Below are 18,843 nucleotides of genomic sequence, written 5' to 3' on the forward strand. Positions count from 1 at the left end.
AGGCTCCCACAGACTTCAATGTTAAAGGCTCCCACAGACTTCAATGTTAAAGGCTCCCATAGACTTCAATGTTAAAGGCTCCCATAGACTTCACTGTTAAAGGCTCCCATATACTTCAATGTTAAAGGCTCCCATAGACTTCACTGTTAAAGGCTCCCACAGACTTCAATGTTAAAGGCTCCCACAGTCATCAATTTTAAAGGCTCCCACAGACTTCAATGTTAAAGGCTCCGATAGACTTCAATGTTAAAGGCTCCCATAGACTTCAATGTTAAAGGCTCCGATAGACTTCAATGTTAAAGGCTCCGATAGACTTCAATGTTAAAGGCTCCCATAGACTTCACTGTTAAAGGCTCCCATAGACTTCACTGTTAAAGGCTCCCACAGACTTCAATGTTAAAGGCTCCGACATACTTCAATGTTAAAGGCTCCCATAGACTTCAATGTTAAAGGCTCCCATAGACTTCCATGTTAAAGGCTCCCATAGTCTTCAATGTTAAAGGCTCCCATATACTTCAATGTTAAAGGCTCCCATATACTTCAATATTAAAGGCTCCCATAGGCTTCAATGTTAAAGGCTCCCATATACTTCAATGTTAAAGGCTCCCATAGACTTCAATGTTAAAGGCTCCCATAGACTTCAATGTTAAAGGCTCCGATAGACTTCAATGTTAAAGGCTCCCATAGACTTCAATGTCACAGGCTCCCATAGACTTCAATGTTAAAGGCTCCCACAGACTTCAATGTTAAAGGCTCCCACAGACTTCAATGTTAAAGGCTCCCATAGACTTCAATGTTAAAGGCTCCCATAGACTTCAATGTTAAAGGCTCCCATATACTTCAATGTTAAAGGCTCCCATAGACTTCAATGTTAAAAGCTCCCATAGACTTCACTGTTAAAGGCTCCCATAGACTTCACTGTTAAAGGCTCCCATAGACTTCACTGTTAAAGGCTCCCATAGACTTCACTGTTAAAGGCTCCCATAGACTTCACCGTTAAAGGCTCCCATAGACTTCACTGTTAAAGGCTCCCATAGATTTCACTGTTAAAGGCTCCGATAGACTTCACTGTTAAAGGCTCCCATAGACTTCACTGTTAAAGGCTCCCATAGACTTCACTGTTAAAGGCTCCCATAGACTTCACTGTTAAAGGCTCCCATAGACTTCACTGTTAAAGGCTCCCATAGACTGCACTGTTAAAGGCTCCCATAGACTGCACTGTTAAAGGCTCCCATAGACTTCACTGTTAAAGGCTCCCATAGACTGCACTGTTAAAGGCTCCCACAGACTTCAATGTTAAAGGCTCCCACAGACATCAGTTTTAAAGGCTCCCACAGACTTCAATGTTAAAGGCTCCCATAGACTCCAATGTTAAAGGCTCCCATAGACTTCAATGTTAAAGGCTCCGATAGACTTCAATGTTAAAGGCTCCGATAGACTTCAATGTTAAAGGCTCCCATAGACCTCAATGTTACAGGCTCCCATAGACTTCAATGTTAAAGGCTCCCACAGACTTCAATGTTAAAGGCTTCCACAGACTTCAATGTTAAAGGCTCCCACAGACTTCAATGTTAAAGGCTCCCACAGACTTCAATGTTAAAGGCTCCCATAGACTCCAATGTTAAAGGCTCCCATAGACTTCAATGTTAAAGGCTCCGATAGACTTCAATGTTAAAGGCTCCGATAGACTTCAATGTTAAAGGCTCCCATAGACCTCAATGTTACAGGCTCCCATAGACTTCAATGTTAAAGGCTCCCACAGACTTCAATGTTAAAGGCTTCCACAGACTTCAATGTTAAAGGCTCCCACAGACTTCAATGTTAAAGGCTCCCACAGACTTCAATGTTAAAGGCTCTGACAGACTTCAATGTTAAAGGCTCCCATAGACTTCAATGTTAAAGGCTCCCATAGACTTCCATGTTAAAGGCTCCCATAGTCTTCAATGTTAAAGGCTCCCATATACTTCAATGTTAAAGGCTCCCATATACTTCAATATTAAAGGCTCCCATAGGCTTCAATGTTAAAGGCTCCCATAGACTTCAATGTTAAAGGCTCCCATAGTCTTCAATGTTAAAGGCTCCCATAGACTTCAATGTTAAAGGCTCCCATAGTCTTCAATGTTAAAGGCTCCCATAGACTTCACTGTTAAAGACTCCCATAGACTTCACTGTTAAAGGCTCCCACAGACTTCCATGTTAAAGGCTCCGACAGACTTCAATGTTAAAGGCTCCCATAGACTTCAATGTTAAAGGCTCCCATAGACTTCCATGTTAAAGGCTCCCATAGTCTTCAATGTTAAAGGCTTCCATATACTTCAATGTTAAAGGCTCCCATATACTTCAATATTAAAGGCTCCCATAGGCTTCAATGTTAAAGGCTCCCATATACTTCAATGTTAAAGGCTCCCATAGACTTCAATGTTAAAGGCTCCCATAGACTTCAATGTTAAAGGCTCCCATAGACTTCAATGTTAAAGGCTCCCATAGACTTCAATGTTAAAGGCTCCCATAGACTTCACTGTTAAAGGCTCCCATAGACTTCACTGTTAAAGGCTCCCATAGACTTCACTGTTAAAGGCTCCCATAGACTTCACTGTTAAAGGCTCCCATAGACTTCACTGTTAAAGGCTCCCATAGACTTCACTGTTAAAGGCTCCCATAGACTTCACTGTTAAAGGCTCCCATAGACTGCACTGTTAAAGGCTCCCATAGACTGCACTGTTAAAGGCTCCCATAGACTTCACTGTTAAAGGCTCCCATAGACTGCACTGTTAAAGGCTCCCACAGACTTCAATGTTAAAGGCTCCCACAGACATCAGTTTTAAAGGCTCCCACAGACTTCAATGTTAAAGGCTCCCATAGACTCCAATGTTAAAGGCTCCCATAGACTTCAATGTTAAAGGCTCCAATAGACTTCAATGTTAAAGGCTCCCATAGACTTCAATGTTAAAGGCTCCCATAGACTTCAATGTTAAAGGCTCCCATAGACTTCACTGTTAAAGGCTCCCATAGACTTCACTGTTAAAGGCTCCCATAGACTTCACTGTTAAAGGCTCCCATAGACTTCACTGTTAAAGGCTCCCATAGACTTCACTGTTAAAGGCTCCCATAGACTTCACTGTTAAAGGCTCCCATAGATTTCACTGTTAAAGGCTCCGATAGACTTCACTGTTAAAGGCTCCCATAGACTTCACTGTTAAAGGCTCCCATAGACTTCACTGTTAAAGGCTCCCATAGACTTCACTGTTAAAGGCTCCCATAGACTTCACTGTTAAAGGCTCCCATAGACTGCACTGTTAAAGGCTCCCATAGACTTCACTGTTAAAGGCTCCCATAGACTTCACTGTTAAATGCTCCCATAGACTTCACTGTTAAAGGCTCCCATAGACTGCACTGTTAAAGGCTCCCATAGACTGCACTGTTAAAGGCTCCCATAGACTTCACTGTTAAAGGCTCCCATAGACTGCACTGTTAAAGGCTCCCACAGACTTCAATGTTAAAGGCTCCCATAGGCTTCACTGTTAAAGGCTCCCATAGACTTCACTGTTAAAGGCTCCCATAGACTTCACTGTTAAAGGCTCCCATAGACTGCACTGTTAAAGGCTCCCACAGACTTCAATGTTAAAGGCTCCGACAGACTTCAATGTTAAAGGCTCCCATAGACTTCAATGTTAAAGGCTCCCATAGACTTCCATGTTAAAGGCTCCCATAGTCTTCAATGTTAAAGGCTCCCATATACTTCAATGTTAAAGGCTCCCATATACTTCAATATTAAAGGCTCCCATAGGCTTCAATGTTAAAGGCTCCCATAGACTTCAATGTTAAAGGCTCCCATAGTCTTCAATGTTAAAGGCTCCCATAGACTTCAATGTTAAAGGCTCCCATAGTCTTCAATGTTAAAGGCTCCCATAGACTTCACTGTTAAAGGCTCCCATAGACTTCACTGTTAAAGGCTCCCACAGACTTCAATGTTAAAGGCTCCGACATACTTCAATGTTAAAGGCTCCCATAGACTTCAATGTTAAAGGCTCCCATAGACTTCCATGTTAAAGGCTCCCATAGTCTTCAATGTTAAAGGCTCCCATATACTTCAATGTTAAAGGCTCCCATATACTTCAATATTAAAGGCTCCCATAGGCTTCAATGTTAAAGGCTCCCATATACTTCAATGTTAAAGGCTCCCATAGACTTCAATGTTAAAGGCTCCCATAGACTTCAATGTTAAAGGCTCCGATAGACTTCAATGTTAAAGGCTCCCATAGACTTCAATGTCACAGGCTCCCATAGACTTCAATGTTAAAGGCTCCCACAGACTTCAATGTTAAAGGCTCCCACAGACTTCAATGTTAAAGGCTCCCATAGACTTCAATGTTAAAGGCTCCCATAGACTTCAATGTTAAAGGCTCCCATAGACTTCAATGTTAAAGGCTCCCATAGACTTCAATGTTAAAAGCTCCCATAGACTTCACTGTTAAAGGCTCCCATAGACTTCACTGTTAAAGGCTCCCATAGACTTCACTGTTAAAGGCTCCCATAGACTTCACTGTTAAAGGCTCCCATAGACTTCACTGTTAAAGGCTCCCATAGACTTCACTGTTAAAGGCTCCCATAGATTTCACTGTTAAAGGCTCCGATAGACTTCACTGATAAAGGCTCCCATAGACTTCACTGTTAAAGGCTCCCATAGACTTCACTGTTAAAGGCTCCCATAGACTTCACTGTTAAAGGCTCCCATAGACTTCACTGTTAAAGGCTCCCATAGACTGCACTGTTAAAGGCTCCCATAGACTGCACTGTTAAAGGCTCCCATAGACTTCACTGTTAAAGGCTCCCATAGACTGCACTGTTAAAGGCTCCCACAGACTTCAATGTTAAAGGCTCCCACAGACATCAGTTTTAAAGGCTCCCACAGACTTCAATGTTAAAGGCTCCCATAGACTCCAATGTTAAAGGCTCCCATAGACTTCAATGTTAAAGGCTCCGATAGACTTCAATGTTAAAGGCTCCGATAGACTTCAATGTTAAAGGCTCCCATAGACCTCAATGTTACAGGCTCCCATAGACTTCAATGTTAAAGGCTCCCACAGACTTCAATGTTAAAGGCTCCCACAGACTTCAATGTTAAAGGCTCCCACAGACTTCAATGTTAAAGGCTCCCACAGACTTCAATGTTAAAGGCTCCCACAGACTTCAATGTTAAAGGCTCCCACAGACTTCAATGGTAAAGGCTCCCATAGACTTCAATGTTAAAGGCTCCCATAGACTTCAATGTTAAAGGCTCCCATAGACTTCAATGTTAAAGGCTCCCATAGTCTTCAATGTTAAAGGCTCCCATAGACTTCAATGTTAAAGGCTCCCATAGACTTCACTGTTAAAGGCTCCCATAGACTTCAATGTTAAAGGCTCCCATAGACTTCAATGTTAAAGGCTCCCATAGACTTCAATGTTAAAGGCTCCCATAGACTTCAATGTTAAAGGCTCCCATAGACTTCAATGTTAAAGGCTCCCATAGACTTCCATGTTAAAGGCTCCCATAGTCTTCAATGTTAAAGGCTCCCATATACTTCAATGTTAAAGGCTCCCATATACTTCAATATTAAAGGCTCCCATAGGCTTCAATGTTAAAGGCTCCCATATACTTCAATGTTAAAGGCTCCCATAGACTTCAATGTTAAAGGCTCCGATAGACTTCAATGTTAAAGGCTCCGATAGACTTCAATGTTAAAGGCTCCCATAGTCTTCAATGTTGCAGGCTCCCATAGACTTCAATGTTAAAGGCTCCCACAGACTTCAATGTTAAAGGCTCCCACAGACTTCAATGTTAAAGGCTCCCACAGACTTCAATGTTAAAGGCTCCCACATACTTCAATGTTAAAGGCTCCCACAGACTTCAATATTAAAGGCTCCCACAGACTTCAATGTTAAAGGCTCCCATAGACTTGAATGTTAAAGGCTCCCATAGACTTCAATGTTAAAGGCTCCCATAGACTTCAATGTTAAAGGCTCCCATAGACTTCAATGTTAAAGGCTCCCATAGACTTCAATGTTAAAGGCTCCCATAGACTTCACTGTTAAAGGCTCCCATAGACTTCACTGTTAAAGGCTCCCATAGACTTCACTGTTAAAGGCTCCCATAGACTTCACTGTTAAAGGCTCCCACAGACTTTAATGTTAAAGGCTCCCACAGACTTCACTGTTAAAGGCTCCCACAGACTTCAATGTTAAAGGCTCCCACAGACATCAATTTTAAAGGCTCCCACAGACTTCAATGTTAAAGGCTCCCATAGACTTCAATGTTAAAGGCTCCGATAGACTTCAATGTTAAAGGCTCCCATAGTCTTCAATGTTACAGGCTCCCATATACTTCAATGTTAAAGGCTCCCACAGACTTCAATGTTAAAGGCTCCCACAGACTTCAATGTTAAAGGATCCCACAGACTTCAATGTTAAAGGCTCCCACAGACTTCAATGTTAAAGGCTCCCACAGACTTCAATGTTAAAGGCTCCCACAGACTTCAATGTTAAAGGCTCCCATAGACTTCAATGTTAAAGGCTCCCATAGACTTCAATGTTAAAGGCTCCCATAGACTTCAATGTTAAAGGCTCCCATATACTTCAATATTAAAGGCTCCCATAGGCTTCAATGTTAAAGGCTCCCATATACTTCAATGTTAAAGGCTCCCATAGACTTCACTGTTAAAGGCTCCCATAGACTTCACTGTTAAAGGCTCCCATAGACTTCACTGTTAAAGGCTCCCATAGGCTTCACTGTTAAAGGCTCCCATAGACTTCACTGTTAAAGGCTCCCATAGACTTCACTGTTAAAGGCTCCCATAGACTGCACTGTTAAAGGCTCCCATAGACTTCACTGTTAAAGGCTCCCATAGACTTCACTGTTAAAGGCTCCCACAGACTTCAATGTTAATGGCTCCCACAGACATCAATTTTAAAGGCTCCCACAGACTTTAATGTTAAAGGCTCCCATAGACTTCAATGTTAAAGGCTCCCATAGAGTTCAATGTTAAAGGCTCCGATAGACTTCAATGTTAAAGGCTCCCATAGTCTTCAATGTTACAGGCTCCCATAGACTTCAATGTTAAAGGCTCCCACAGGCTTCAATGTTAAAGGATCCCACAGACTTCAATGTTAAAGGCTCCCACAGACTTCAATGTTAAAGGCTCCCACAGACTTCAATGTTAAAGGCTCCCACAGACTTCAATGTTAAAGGCTCCCATAGACTTCAATGTTAAAGGCTCCGATAGACTTCACTGTTAAAGGCTCCCACAGACTTCAATGTTAAAGGCTCCCACAGACATCAATTTTAAAGGCTCCCACAGACTTCAATGTTAAAGGCTCCCATAGACTTCAATGTTAAAGGCTCCCATAGACTTCAATGTTAAAGGCTCCGATAGACTTCAATGTTAAAGGCTCTGATAGACTTCAATGTTAAAGGCTCCGATAGACTTCAATGTTAAAGGCTCTGATAGACTTCAATGTTAAAGGCTCCCACAGACTTCAATGTTAAAGGCTCCCACAGACTTCAATGTTAAAGGCTCCCATAGACTTCAATGTTAAAGGCTCCCATAGACTTCACTGTTAAAGGCTCCCATATACTTCAATGTTAAAGGCTCCCATAGACTTCACTGTTAAAGGCTCCCACAGACTTCAATGTTAAAGGCTCCCACAGTCATCAATTTTAAAGGCTCCCACAGACTTCAATGTTAAAGGCTCCGATAGACTTCAATGTTAAAGGCTCCCATAGACTTCAATGTTAAAGGCTCCGATAGACTTCAATGTTAAAGGCTCCGATAGACTTCAATGTTAAAGGCTCCCATAGACTTCACTGTTAAAGGCTCCCATAGACTTCACTGTTAAAGGCTCCCACAGACTTCAATGTTAAAGGCTCCGACATACTTCAATGTTAAAGGCTCCCATAGACTTCAATGTTAAAGGCTCCCATAGACTTCCATGTTAAAGGCTCCCATAGTCTTCAATGTTAAAGGCTCCCATATACTTCAATGTTAAAGGCTCCCATATACTTCAATATTAAAGGCTCCCATAGGCTTCAATGTTAAAGGCTCCCATATACTTCAATGTTAAAGGCTCCCATAGACTTCAATGTTAAAGGCTCCCATAGACTTCAATGTTAAAGGCTCCGATAGACTTCAATGTTAAAGGCTCCCATAGACTTCAATGTCACAGGCTCCCATAGACTTCAATGTTAAAGGCTCCCACAGACTTCAATGTTAAAGGCTCCCACAGACTTCAATGTTAAAGGCTCCCATAGACTTCAATGTTAAAGGCTCCCATAGACTTCAATGTTAAAGGCTCCCATATACTTCAATGTTAAAGGCTCCCATAGACTTCAATGTTAAAAGCTCCCATAGACTTCACTGTTAAAGGCTCCCATAGACTTCACTGTTAAAGGCTCCCATAGACTTCACTGTTAAAGGCTCCCATAGACTTCACTGTTAAAGGCTCCCATAGACTTCACCGTTAAAGGCTCCCATAGACTTCACTGTTAAAGGCTCCCATAGATTTCACTGTTAAAGGCTCCGATAGACTTCACTGTTAAAGGCTCCCATAGACTTCACTGTTAAAGGCTCCCATAGACTTCACTGTTAAAGGCTCCCATAGACTTCACTGTTAAAGGCTCCCATAGACTTCACTGTTAAAGGCTCCCATAGACTGCACTGTTAAAGGCTCCCATAGACTGCACTGTTAAAGGCTCCCATAGACTTCACTGTTAAAGGCTCCCATAGACTGCACTGTTAAAGGCTCCCACAGACTTCAATGTTAAAGGCTCCCACAGACATCAGTTTTAAAGGCTCCCACAGACTTCAATGTTAAAGGCTCCCATAGACTCCAATGTTAAAGGCTCCCATAGACTTCAATGTTAAAGGCTCCGATAGACTTCAATGTTAAAGGCTCCGATAGACTTCAATGTTAAAGGCTCCCATAGACCTCAATGTTACAGGCTCCCATAGACTTCAATGTTAAAGGCTCCCACAGACTTCAATGTTAAAGGCTTCCACAGACTTCAATGTTAAAGGCTCCCACAGACTTCAATGTTAAAGGCTCCCACAGACTTCAATGTTAAAGGCTCCCACAGACTTCAATGTTAAAGGCTCCCACAGACTTCAATGGTAAAGGCTCCCATAGACTTCAATGTTAAAGGCTCCCATAGACTTCAATGTTAAAGGCTCCCATAGACTTCAATGTTAAAGGCTCCCATAGTCTTCAATGTTAAAGGCTCCCATAGACTTCAATGTTAAAGGCTCCCATAGACTTCACTGTTAAAGGCTCCCATAGACTTCAATGTTAAAGGCTCCCATAGACTTCAATGTTAAAGGCTCCCATAGACTTCAATGTTAAAGGCTCCCATAGACTTCAATGTTAAAGGCTCCCATAGACTTCAATGTTAAAGGCTCCCATAGACTTCCATGTTAAAGGCTCCCATAGTCTTCAATGTTAAAGGCTCCCATATACTTCAATGTTAAAGGCTCCCATATACTTCAATATTAAAGGCTCCCATAGGCTTCAATGTTAAAGGCTCCCATATATTTCAATGTTAAAGGCTCCCATAGACTTCAATGTTAAAGGCTCCGATAGACTTCAATGTTAAAGGCTCCGATAGACTTCAATGTTAAAGGCTCCCATAGTCTTCAATGTTGCAGGCTCCCATAGACTTCAATGTTAAAGGCTCCCACAGACTTCAATGTTAAAGGCTCCCACAGATTTCAATGTTAAAGGCTCCCACAGACTTCAATGTTAAAGGCTCCCACATACTTCAATGTTAAAGGCTCCCACAGACTTCAATGTTAAAGGCTCCCACAGACTTCAATGTTAAAGGCTCCCATAGACTTGAATGTTAAAGGCTCCCATAGACTTCAATGTTAAAGGCTCCCATAGACTTCAATGTTAAAGGCTCCCATAGACTTCAATGTTAAAGGCTCCCATAGACTTTAATGTTAAAGGCTCCCATAGACTTCACTGTTAAAGGCTCCCATAGACTTCACTGTTAAAGGCTCCCATAGACTTCACTGTTAAAGGCTCCCATAGACTTCACTGTTAAAGGCTCCCATAGACTTCACTGTTAAAGGCTCCCACAGACTTTAATGTTAAAGGCTCCCACAGACTTCAATGTTAAAGGCTCCCACAGACTTCAATGTTAAAGGCTCCCACAGACTTCAATGTTAAAGGCTCCCACAGACTTCAATGTTAAAGGCTCCCACAGACATCAATTTTAAAGGCTCCCACAGACTTCAATGTTAAAGGCTCCCATAGACTTCAATGTTAAAGGCTCCCATAGACTTCAATGTTAAAGGCTCCGATAGACTTCAATGTTAAAGGCTCTGATAGACTTCAATGTTAAAGGCTCCGATAGACTTCAATGTTAAAGGCTCTGATAGACTTCAATGTTAAAGGCTCCCACAGACTTCAATGTTAAAGGCTCCCACAGACTTCAATGTTAAAGGCTCCCATAGACTTCAATGTTAAAGGCTCCCATAGACTTCACTGTTAAAGGCTCCCATATACTTCAATGTTAAAGGCTCCCATAGACTTCACTGTTAAAGGCTCCCACAGACTTCAATGTTAAAGGCTCCCACAGTCATCAATTTTAAAGGCTCCCACAGACTTCAATGTTAAAGGCTCCGATAGACTTCAATGTTAAAGGCTCCCATAGACTTCAATGTTAAAGGCTCCGATAGACTTCAATGTTAAAGGCTCCGATAGACTTCAATGTTAAAGGCTCCCATAGACTTCACTGTTAAAGGCTCCCATAGACTTCACTGTTAAAGGCTCCCATAGACTTCAATGTTAAAGGCTCCCATAGACTTCAATGTTAAAGGCTCCCAAAGACTTCAATGTTAAAGGCTCCCATAGACTTCACTGTTAAAGGCTCCCATAGACTTCACTGTTAAAGGCTCCCATAGACTTCACTGTTAAAGGCTCCCATAGACTTCACTGTTAAAGGCTCCCATAGACTTCACTGTTAAAGGCTCCCACAGACTTCAATGTTAAAGGCTCCCACAGACATCAATTTTAAAGGCTCCCACAGACTTCAATGTTAAAGGCTCCCATAGACTTCAATGTTAAAGGCTCCCATAGACTTCAATGTTAAAGGCTCCGATAGACTTCAATGTTAAAGGCTCCCATAGTCTTCAATGTTACAGGCTCCCATATACTTCAATGTTAAAGGCTCCCACAGACTTCAATGTTAAAGGCTCCCACAGACTTCAATGTTAAAGGATCCCACAGACTTCAATGTTAAAGGCTCCCACAGACTTCAATGTTAAAGGCTCCCACAGACTTCAATGTTAAAGGCTCCCACAGACTTCAATGTTAAAGGCTCCCATAGACTTCAATGTTAAAGGCTCCCATAGACTTCAATGTTAAAGGCTCCCATAGACTTCAATGTTAAAGGCTCCCATATACTTCAATATTAAAGGCTCCCATAGGCTTCAATGTTAAAGGCTCCCATATACTTCAATGTTAAAGGCTCCCATAGACTTCACTGTTAAAGGCTCCCATAGACTTCACTGTTAAAGGCTCCCATAGACTTCACTGTTAAAGGCTTCCATAGGCTTCACTGTTAAAGGCTCCCATAGACTTCACTGTTAAAGGCTCCCATAGACTTCACTGTTAAAGGCTCCCATAGACTGCACTGTTAAAGGCTCCCATAGACTTCACTGTTAAAGGCTCCCATAGACTTCACTGTTAAAGGCTCCCACAGACTTCAATGTTAATGGCTCCCACAGACATCAATTTTAAAGGCTCCCACAGACTTCAATGTTAAAGGCTCCCATAGACTTCAATGTTAAAGGCTCCCATAGAGTTCAATGTTAAAGGCTCCGATAGACTTCAATGTTAAAGGCTCCCATAGTCTTCAATGTTACAGGCTCCCATAGACTTCAATGTTAAAGGCTCCCACAGGCTTCAATGTTAAAGGATCCCACAGACTTCAATGTTAAAGGCTCCCACAGACTTCAATGTTAAAGGCTCCCACAGACTTCAATGTTAAAGGCTCCCACAGACTTCAATGTTAAAGGCTCCCATAGACTTCAATGTTAAAGGCTCTGATAGACTTCACTGTTAAAGGCTCCCACAGACTTCAATGTTAAAGGCTCCCACAGACATCAATTTTAAAGGCTCCCACAGACTTCAATGTTAAAGGCTCCCATAGACTTCAATGTTAAAGGCTGTTAAAGGCTCCGATAGACTTCAATGTTAAAGGCTCTGATAGACTTCAATGTTAAAGGCTCCGATAGACTTCAATGTTAAAGGCTCCGATAGACTTCAATGTTAAAGGCTCCCACAGACTTCAATGTTAAAGGCTCCCACAGACTTCAATGTTAAAGGCTCCCACAGACTTCAATGTTAAAGGCTCCCACAGACTTCAATGTTAAAGGCTCCCATAGACTTCAATGTTAAAGGCTGTTAAAGGCTCCGATAGACTTCAATGTTAAAGGCTCTGATAGACTTCAATGTTAAAGGCTCCGATAGACTTCAATGTTAAAGGCTCCGATAGACTTCAATGTTAAAGGCTCCCACAGACTTCAATGTTAAAGGCTCCCACAGACTTCAATGTTAAAGGCTCCCACAGACTTCAATGTTAAAGGCTCCCACAGACTTCAATGTTAAAGGCTCCCACAGACTTCAATGTTAAAGGCTCCCATAGACTTCAATGTTAAAGGCTCCCATAGACTTCAATGTTAAAGGCTCCCATAGACTTCACTGTTAAAGGCTCCCATATACTTCAATGTTAAAGGCTCCCATAGACTTCACTGTTAAAGGCTCCCACAGACTTCAATGTTAAAGGCTCCCACAGTCATCAATTTTAAAGGCTCCCACAGACTTCAATGTTAAAGGCTCCGATAGACTTCAATGTTAAAGGCTCCCATAGACTTCAATGTTAAAGGCTCCGATAGACTTCAATGTTAAAGGCTCCGATAGACTTCAATGTTAAAGGCTCCCATAGTCTTCAATGTTACAGGCTCCCATAGACTTCAATGTTAAAGGCTCCCACAGACTTCAATGTTAAAGGCTCCCACAGACTTCAATGTTAAAGGCTCCCACAGACTTCAATGTTAAAGGCTCCCACAGACTTCAATGTTATAGGCTCCCACAGACTTCAATGTTAAAGGCTCCCACAGACTTCAATGTTAAAGGCTCCCATAGACTTCAATGTTAAAGGCTCCCATAGACTTCAATGTTAAAGGCTCCCATAGACTTCAATGTTAAAGGCTCCCATAGACTTCAATGTTAAAGGCTCCCATAGACTTCAATGTTAAAGGCTCCCATAGACTTCACTGTTAAAGGCTCCCATAGACTTCACTGTTAAAGGCTCCCATAGACTTCACTGTTAAAGGCTCCCATAGACTTCACTGTTAAAGGCTCCCATAGACTTCACTGTTAAAGGCTCCCACAGACTTCAATGTTAAAGGCTCCCACAGACTTCAGTGTTAAAGGCTCCCACAGACTTCAATGTTAAAGGCTCCCACAGACTTCAATGTTAAAGGCTCCCACAGACTTCAATGTTAAAGGCTCCCACAGACTTCAATGTTAAAGGCTCCCACAGACTTCAATGTTAAAGGCTCCCATAGACTTCAATGTTAAAGGCTCCCATAGACTTCAATGTTAAAGGCTCCCATAGACTTCAATGTTAAAGGCTCCCATAGACTTCACTGTTAAAGGCTCCCATAGACTTCACTGTTAAAGGCTCCCATAGACTTCACTGTTAAAGGCTCCCATAGACTTCACTGTTAAAGGCTCCCATAGACTTCACTGTTAAAGGCTCCCATAGACTTCACTGTTAAAGGCTCCCATAGACTTCAATGTTAAAGGCTCCCATAGACTTCAATGTTAAAGGCTCCCATAGACTTCAATGTTAAAGGCTCCCATAGACTTCAATGTTAAAGGCTGCCATAGACTTCACTGTTAAAGGCTCCCATAGACTTCACTGTTAAAGGCTCCCATAGACTTCAATGTTAAAGGCTCCCATAGACTTCAATGTTAAAGGCTCCCATAGACTTCACTGTTAAAGGCTCCCATAGACTTCACTGTTAAAGGCTCCCATAGACTTCACTGTTAAAGGCTCCCATAGACTTCACTGTTAAAGGCTCCCACAGACTTCAATGTTAAAGGCTCCCACAGACTTCAATGTTAAAGGCTCCCACAGACTTCAATGTTAAAGGCTCCCACAGACTTCAATGTTAAAGGCTCCCATAGACTTCAATGTTAAAGGCTCCCATAGACTTCAATGTTAAAGGCTCCCATAGACTTCAATGTTAAAGGCTCCCATAGACTTCACTGTTAAAGGCTCCCATAGACTTCACTGTTAAAGGCTCCCATAGACTTCACTGTTAAAGGCTCCCATAGACGTCACTGTTAAAGGCTCCCATAGACTTCACTGTTAAAGGCTTCCATAGACTTCACTGTTAAAGGCTCCCATAGACTTCAATGTTAAAGGCTCCCATAGACTTCAATGTTAAAGGCTCCCATAGACTTCACTGTTAAAGGCTCCCATAGACTTCACTGTTAAAGGCTGCCATAGACTTCACTGTTAAAGGCTCCCATAGACTTCACTGTTAAAGGCTCCCATAGACTTCAATGTTAAAGGCTCCCATAGACATCAATGTTAAAGGCTCCCATAGACTTCACTGTTAAAGGCTCCCATAGACTTCACTGTTAAAGGCTGCCATAGACTTCACTGTTAAAGGCTCCCATAGACTTCACTGTTAAAGGCTCCCATAGACTTCAATGTTAAAGGCTCCCATAGACTTCAATGTTAAAGGCTCCTATAGACTTCACTGTTAAAGGCTCCCATAGACTTCACTGTTAAAGGCTCCCATAGACTTCACTGTTAAAGGCTCCCATAGACTTCACTGTTAAAGGCTCCCATAGACTTCACTGTTAAAGGCTCCCATAGACTTCACTGTTAAAGGCTCCCATGGACTTCACTGTTAAAGGCTCCCATAGACTTCACTGTTAAAGGGTCCCATAGACTTCAATGTTAAAGGCTCCCATAGACTCACGGAGGTGCACACATCGAGGGCAGTCAACAAAGTTCCGGTCAAACGGAGATAAAAGAACGCTTTGAAAATAAAAAAGATTCTCAGCATCGCAACTCTGGGCAGGGGTTTGCTGTTTTGGCAAAGAGCGTTGTTGACACTCGGGTGTTGGTGGTGGTGGTGGTGGTCCACCGCTCACCGCAGAGGAGTTACAATCGGGCACCCGACGTCGATGATGTGACAGTCGGCGTTTTAATTTACCAAATAGTTTTAAACGTAGTGTTATGGATCGTCTCTCTGAATGATTGGGTGAGTGGCAGAGTGAACAAGTGAGGAAGAGGTTTCAGTCTCAACTACCAACAACCTCCAACAAATCTTCCATCCCCTAGGAGGTGGTGGTGTTGGTGGTGGTGGAGATGGTGGCGGTGGTGTTGGTGGTGTTGGTGGTGGTGTTAGTGGTGTTGGTGGTGGTGATGGTGGTGTTGGTGGTGTTGGTGGTGGTGGTGTTGGTGTTAGTGGTGTTGGTGGTGTTAGTGGTGTTGGTGGTGTTGGTGGTGGTGGTGTTGGTGGTGTTGGTGGTGGTGTTGGTGTTGGTGGTGTTGGTGGTGGTGTTGGTGGTGGTGTTGGTGGTGGTGTTGGTGGTGGTGTTGGTGGTGATGGTGGTGTTGGTGGTGGTGGAGATGGAGGAGGAGGCGGAGGGTTGTAAGAGGCCCCCCGGTACTCGTACATTGCTCTCATCATAGCGATGGCGACTGACGTCTCGTTTCTCCGCTTGCCCCTTTGCAGCGGCGACGACATCATCAGCGACGTCATCAGCGGCGACGACGTCATCAGCGACGACGTCAGCGGCGGCGACGACGTCAGCGGGGCGGGCGACTGCCACCAGCAAGGCGTCTTGCTGCCCCGGTGCCGCTTGGGCCACGGCGCTTCTGCTCACGCTGGTGCCGTCGTTGGCGCGCGGCGGCGACGTCTAGAAGGAAGCTTTTCTTTCTCGCTCTCGCAAAAATCTTTACGATTTGCGATGCCCCGTTGCGTTCCGACATCGTTTCTCGTTTCCACGCATTCACGTTGTCCGAGTTTTATTGGGGGAGAAAAGTGACGCGCCGTGTGCCCGCGACGTCTCGCGGAGAGCCGTCTTGCGTGACGATTTTAAACGCGAGTTGCGACTGAGTCATGCCCTGAAGTTGTTCCGTGCTGCTGCTGCTGCCGTGCTGAAGACGTAATGATAAAGGCGCCAAGTTAGCTGTTGCTGCTGTTGTTGACACAAATGTTGCCGTTGTTGATGGTCCAGCTGAGGCACGGAGAAGCTGCCTTAGTCTTGCGGGGCGAACGCTGTTGTGGATCTGGTGGGGGGGGGGGGCGCTGTGGTGCTCTGTGAGTGATGTACAGCAACGGGAGACTAGAGTCTTGTGCGTCCGTCTCGTCTCACACGCTTAGGTGAGGACATCACTGATTAAGAATATTATTTTGTTACCAGGTTAAGAAGGGCCCACAACTGGGGCCTATCGTTGGCTTCCGATTTCACCGATTTTCCTCGAGTCGAAATAAAAACATCTGATTGTGAATATAACAGCACGAGCTTTAACTACCCGGCTTCGCCCGGGACTTGGATTCACCACGTCCGGCCACCTTTGTCTCCCGATGTTCACACCACAACATTTACACGTTTGAGGCTGAGTCGACCTAGGGGAGGCCCAGGACCGGTTGAAATAATCGTCACCGGTGGTGGCCGTGAGCGGGAATCGAACTCGGGTCGCCGGGTTCGTAGCGCAGCGTAGCGCTAACCACTACACTACCGCTCCCCCCCCCACACACAGACACACACAGACACACACACAGCCACACACAGACACACACACAGACACACACAGACACACACACACACAGACACACACACAGACACACACAGACACACACACATCATGCTCCAGTTTAAATGCCCCGACCACCCGTGAGATCACCACGGAGCTTAGGCCAAGTTCGCTGACAGGTCACGGGACAGACCCAGATGCCATGGGTTGACTGACTTGAGACAATTGGCAGATGCATCACAGTACACATCCACACCCACCCTCCCACTCACCCACCAACCGATTCACCCACCCTTTCACTCACTTACCCACTCACCTACCCAGCCACTCATCTACTCATTCAGTCATTCGCCCACTCACCTACCCACCCACCCACTCATCTACCCATCCAGTCATTCGCCCACTCACTCACCTACCCACCCACTCACCTACCCACCCACTCACCTACCCACCTACTCACCTACCAACCCACCCACTCATCTACCCATCCAGTCATTCGCCCACTCACTCACCTACCCACTCACTCACCTACCCACCCACTCACCTACCCACCCACTCACCTACCCATCCACTCACCTACCTACCCAGTCATTCGCCCACTCACCTACCCATCCACTCACCTACCCACCCTGTCATTCGCCCACACACCTACCCATCCACTCACCTACCCACCCACTCACCCACCCACTCACCTACCCACTCACTCACCTACCCACCCACTCACCTACCCATCCAGTCATTCGCCCACTCACCCCACACCACACCGCACCGTTTGAACCTCTTCCTCCTGCGCTGATACGAGCCGTCATCAAAGATGTTCGCAGCCGCCGGGTCCACGACCCAGTGATTGCTTCTGCCCGGCTGGCCCGGCCTTCTGGGCACTTTAACGAAGCAGTCTTCAAACGTGAGGCAGCGACGGACAGAGTTTCCCCGCTTCTTGTCATTGTTCTGATAGAAGGGGAAGTTCTCAGTAATGAAGCGACGGATGTCCCTCGCTGTCAGGCGCCCCTCGGCCGGGATGACAATTGCCATTGTGGTGCCACAACAGAGAAGCCGCTCCGTCGAAACCGGGGCAGTCGCTGTGCTGCTGCGACCGAGAAGCCACCCGGCTCCCATCACAGCACTTCCTCTGCCCCCCCCCCCACCTAAACACACACACACTCAAGTAGGGCCTCATGGGGAGGGGGGGGGGTACCTGCCCTGAGTTGTTACCCGAGAGGCCCCCTCGTGGGGGTGCTCCACGGTTTCTCAGGGTTAGGGAATTGGCAGGCACCCCCCCCCCCCCCAGGCCAAATGGCACTGCGGCGCCGTGGCTTAACTTAGAATTAAATGACCACGGAGAACTCGCTGAGAACTGCAGTGAGGAGATGCCTAGGACACACGCGGACCAGCAGACAGGTGGGGAGCGGGGCAGCGCGGGTTAAGCGTCTCTACCCATGGTGCACCGCAGGTTAGCGTCTCTACCCATGATGCACCGTGGATTAACGGCCCTACCTATGATGCACCGCGAATTAACGGCCCTACCCATGATGCACCGCAGATTAACGGCCTGACCCGTGATGCACCGCGGATGGGCGGTGCGAGGGCTTTGAAAGGAGGATAAAAAGGGACGCTTTGGGGAAGCACGGGGAGAGAAAATAGAGGGCAGACAGGTCGATTAAGTATCAGGCAGTAGCGAGATAGGTTAGACCTGTCCTGCTGGTCCGTACTGACACGCACAGTCTAGTTCGTTTATTCGTGGGGAATAAACCGTCCGTAGGGTATAAACCGTATCGTGTTGTCTCTGTGAGTACGGAGGGGTGGTGCGTGGTGTGGCGAGCCTGCCCGCGGTGATTCTTTTGTTTGCGCGTGAGTGAGTAATTTTACCCATGTGTTTACGCTCGCACGGGTGAGTCCACTCGGGGCTTGACGCGCATGCCGGGGCAGCAGCAACGTGCTATCGCCCTGGGAATTAAAGTACGGGTCCTTCGATCATTAAATGCACTCGTGCGTGGTGTGGTGAGCCTCTGCATTGTGTG

The 18,843-nt window shown here is 45.0% G+C and overlaps 1 protein-coding gene across 3 annotated transcripts in view; it reads left to right on the plus strand.

Moving 5' to 3' along the window:
- Nucleotides 1-16,584, plus strand: part of LOC142917137 (uncharacterized) — a 31,113-nt gene extending 14,529 nt beyond the window's left edge. For all 3 annotated transcript variants that reach the window (XM_076061841.1, XM_076061842.1, XM_076061843.1), the window contains one exon: nucleotides 15,801-16,584. In XM_076061841.1, the coding sequence (XP_075917956.1) occupies nucleotides 15,801-15,988 (188 nt within the window). In that variant the 3' untranslated portion in view covers nucleotides 15,989-16,584. The remainder of the gene's footprint in view (nucleotides 1-15,800) is intronic.
- Nucleotides 16,585-18,843: the final 2,259 nt, after the last annotated feature.

This window comes from Petromyzon marinus, unplaced genomic scaffold, assembly GCF_048934315.1.
Source record: "Petromyzon marinus isolate PM22_M1 ecotype Great Lakes invasive population unplaced genomic scaffold, UKy_Petmar_22M1.pri1.0 PM_G_Scaffold_42, whole genome shotgun sequence".
NCBI classification, from domain to species: Eukaryota; Metazoa; Chordata; class Hyperoartia; order Petromyzontiformes; family Petromyzontidae; genus Petromyzon; species Petromyzon marinus.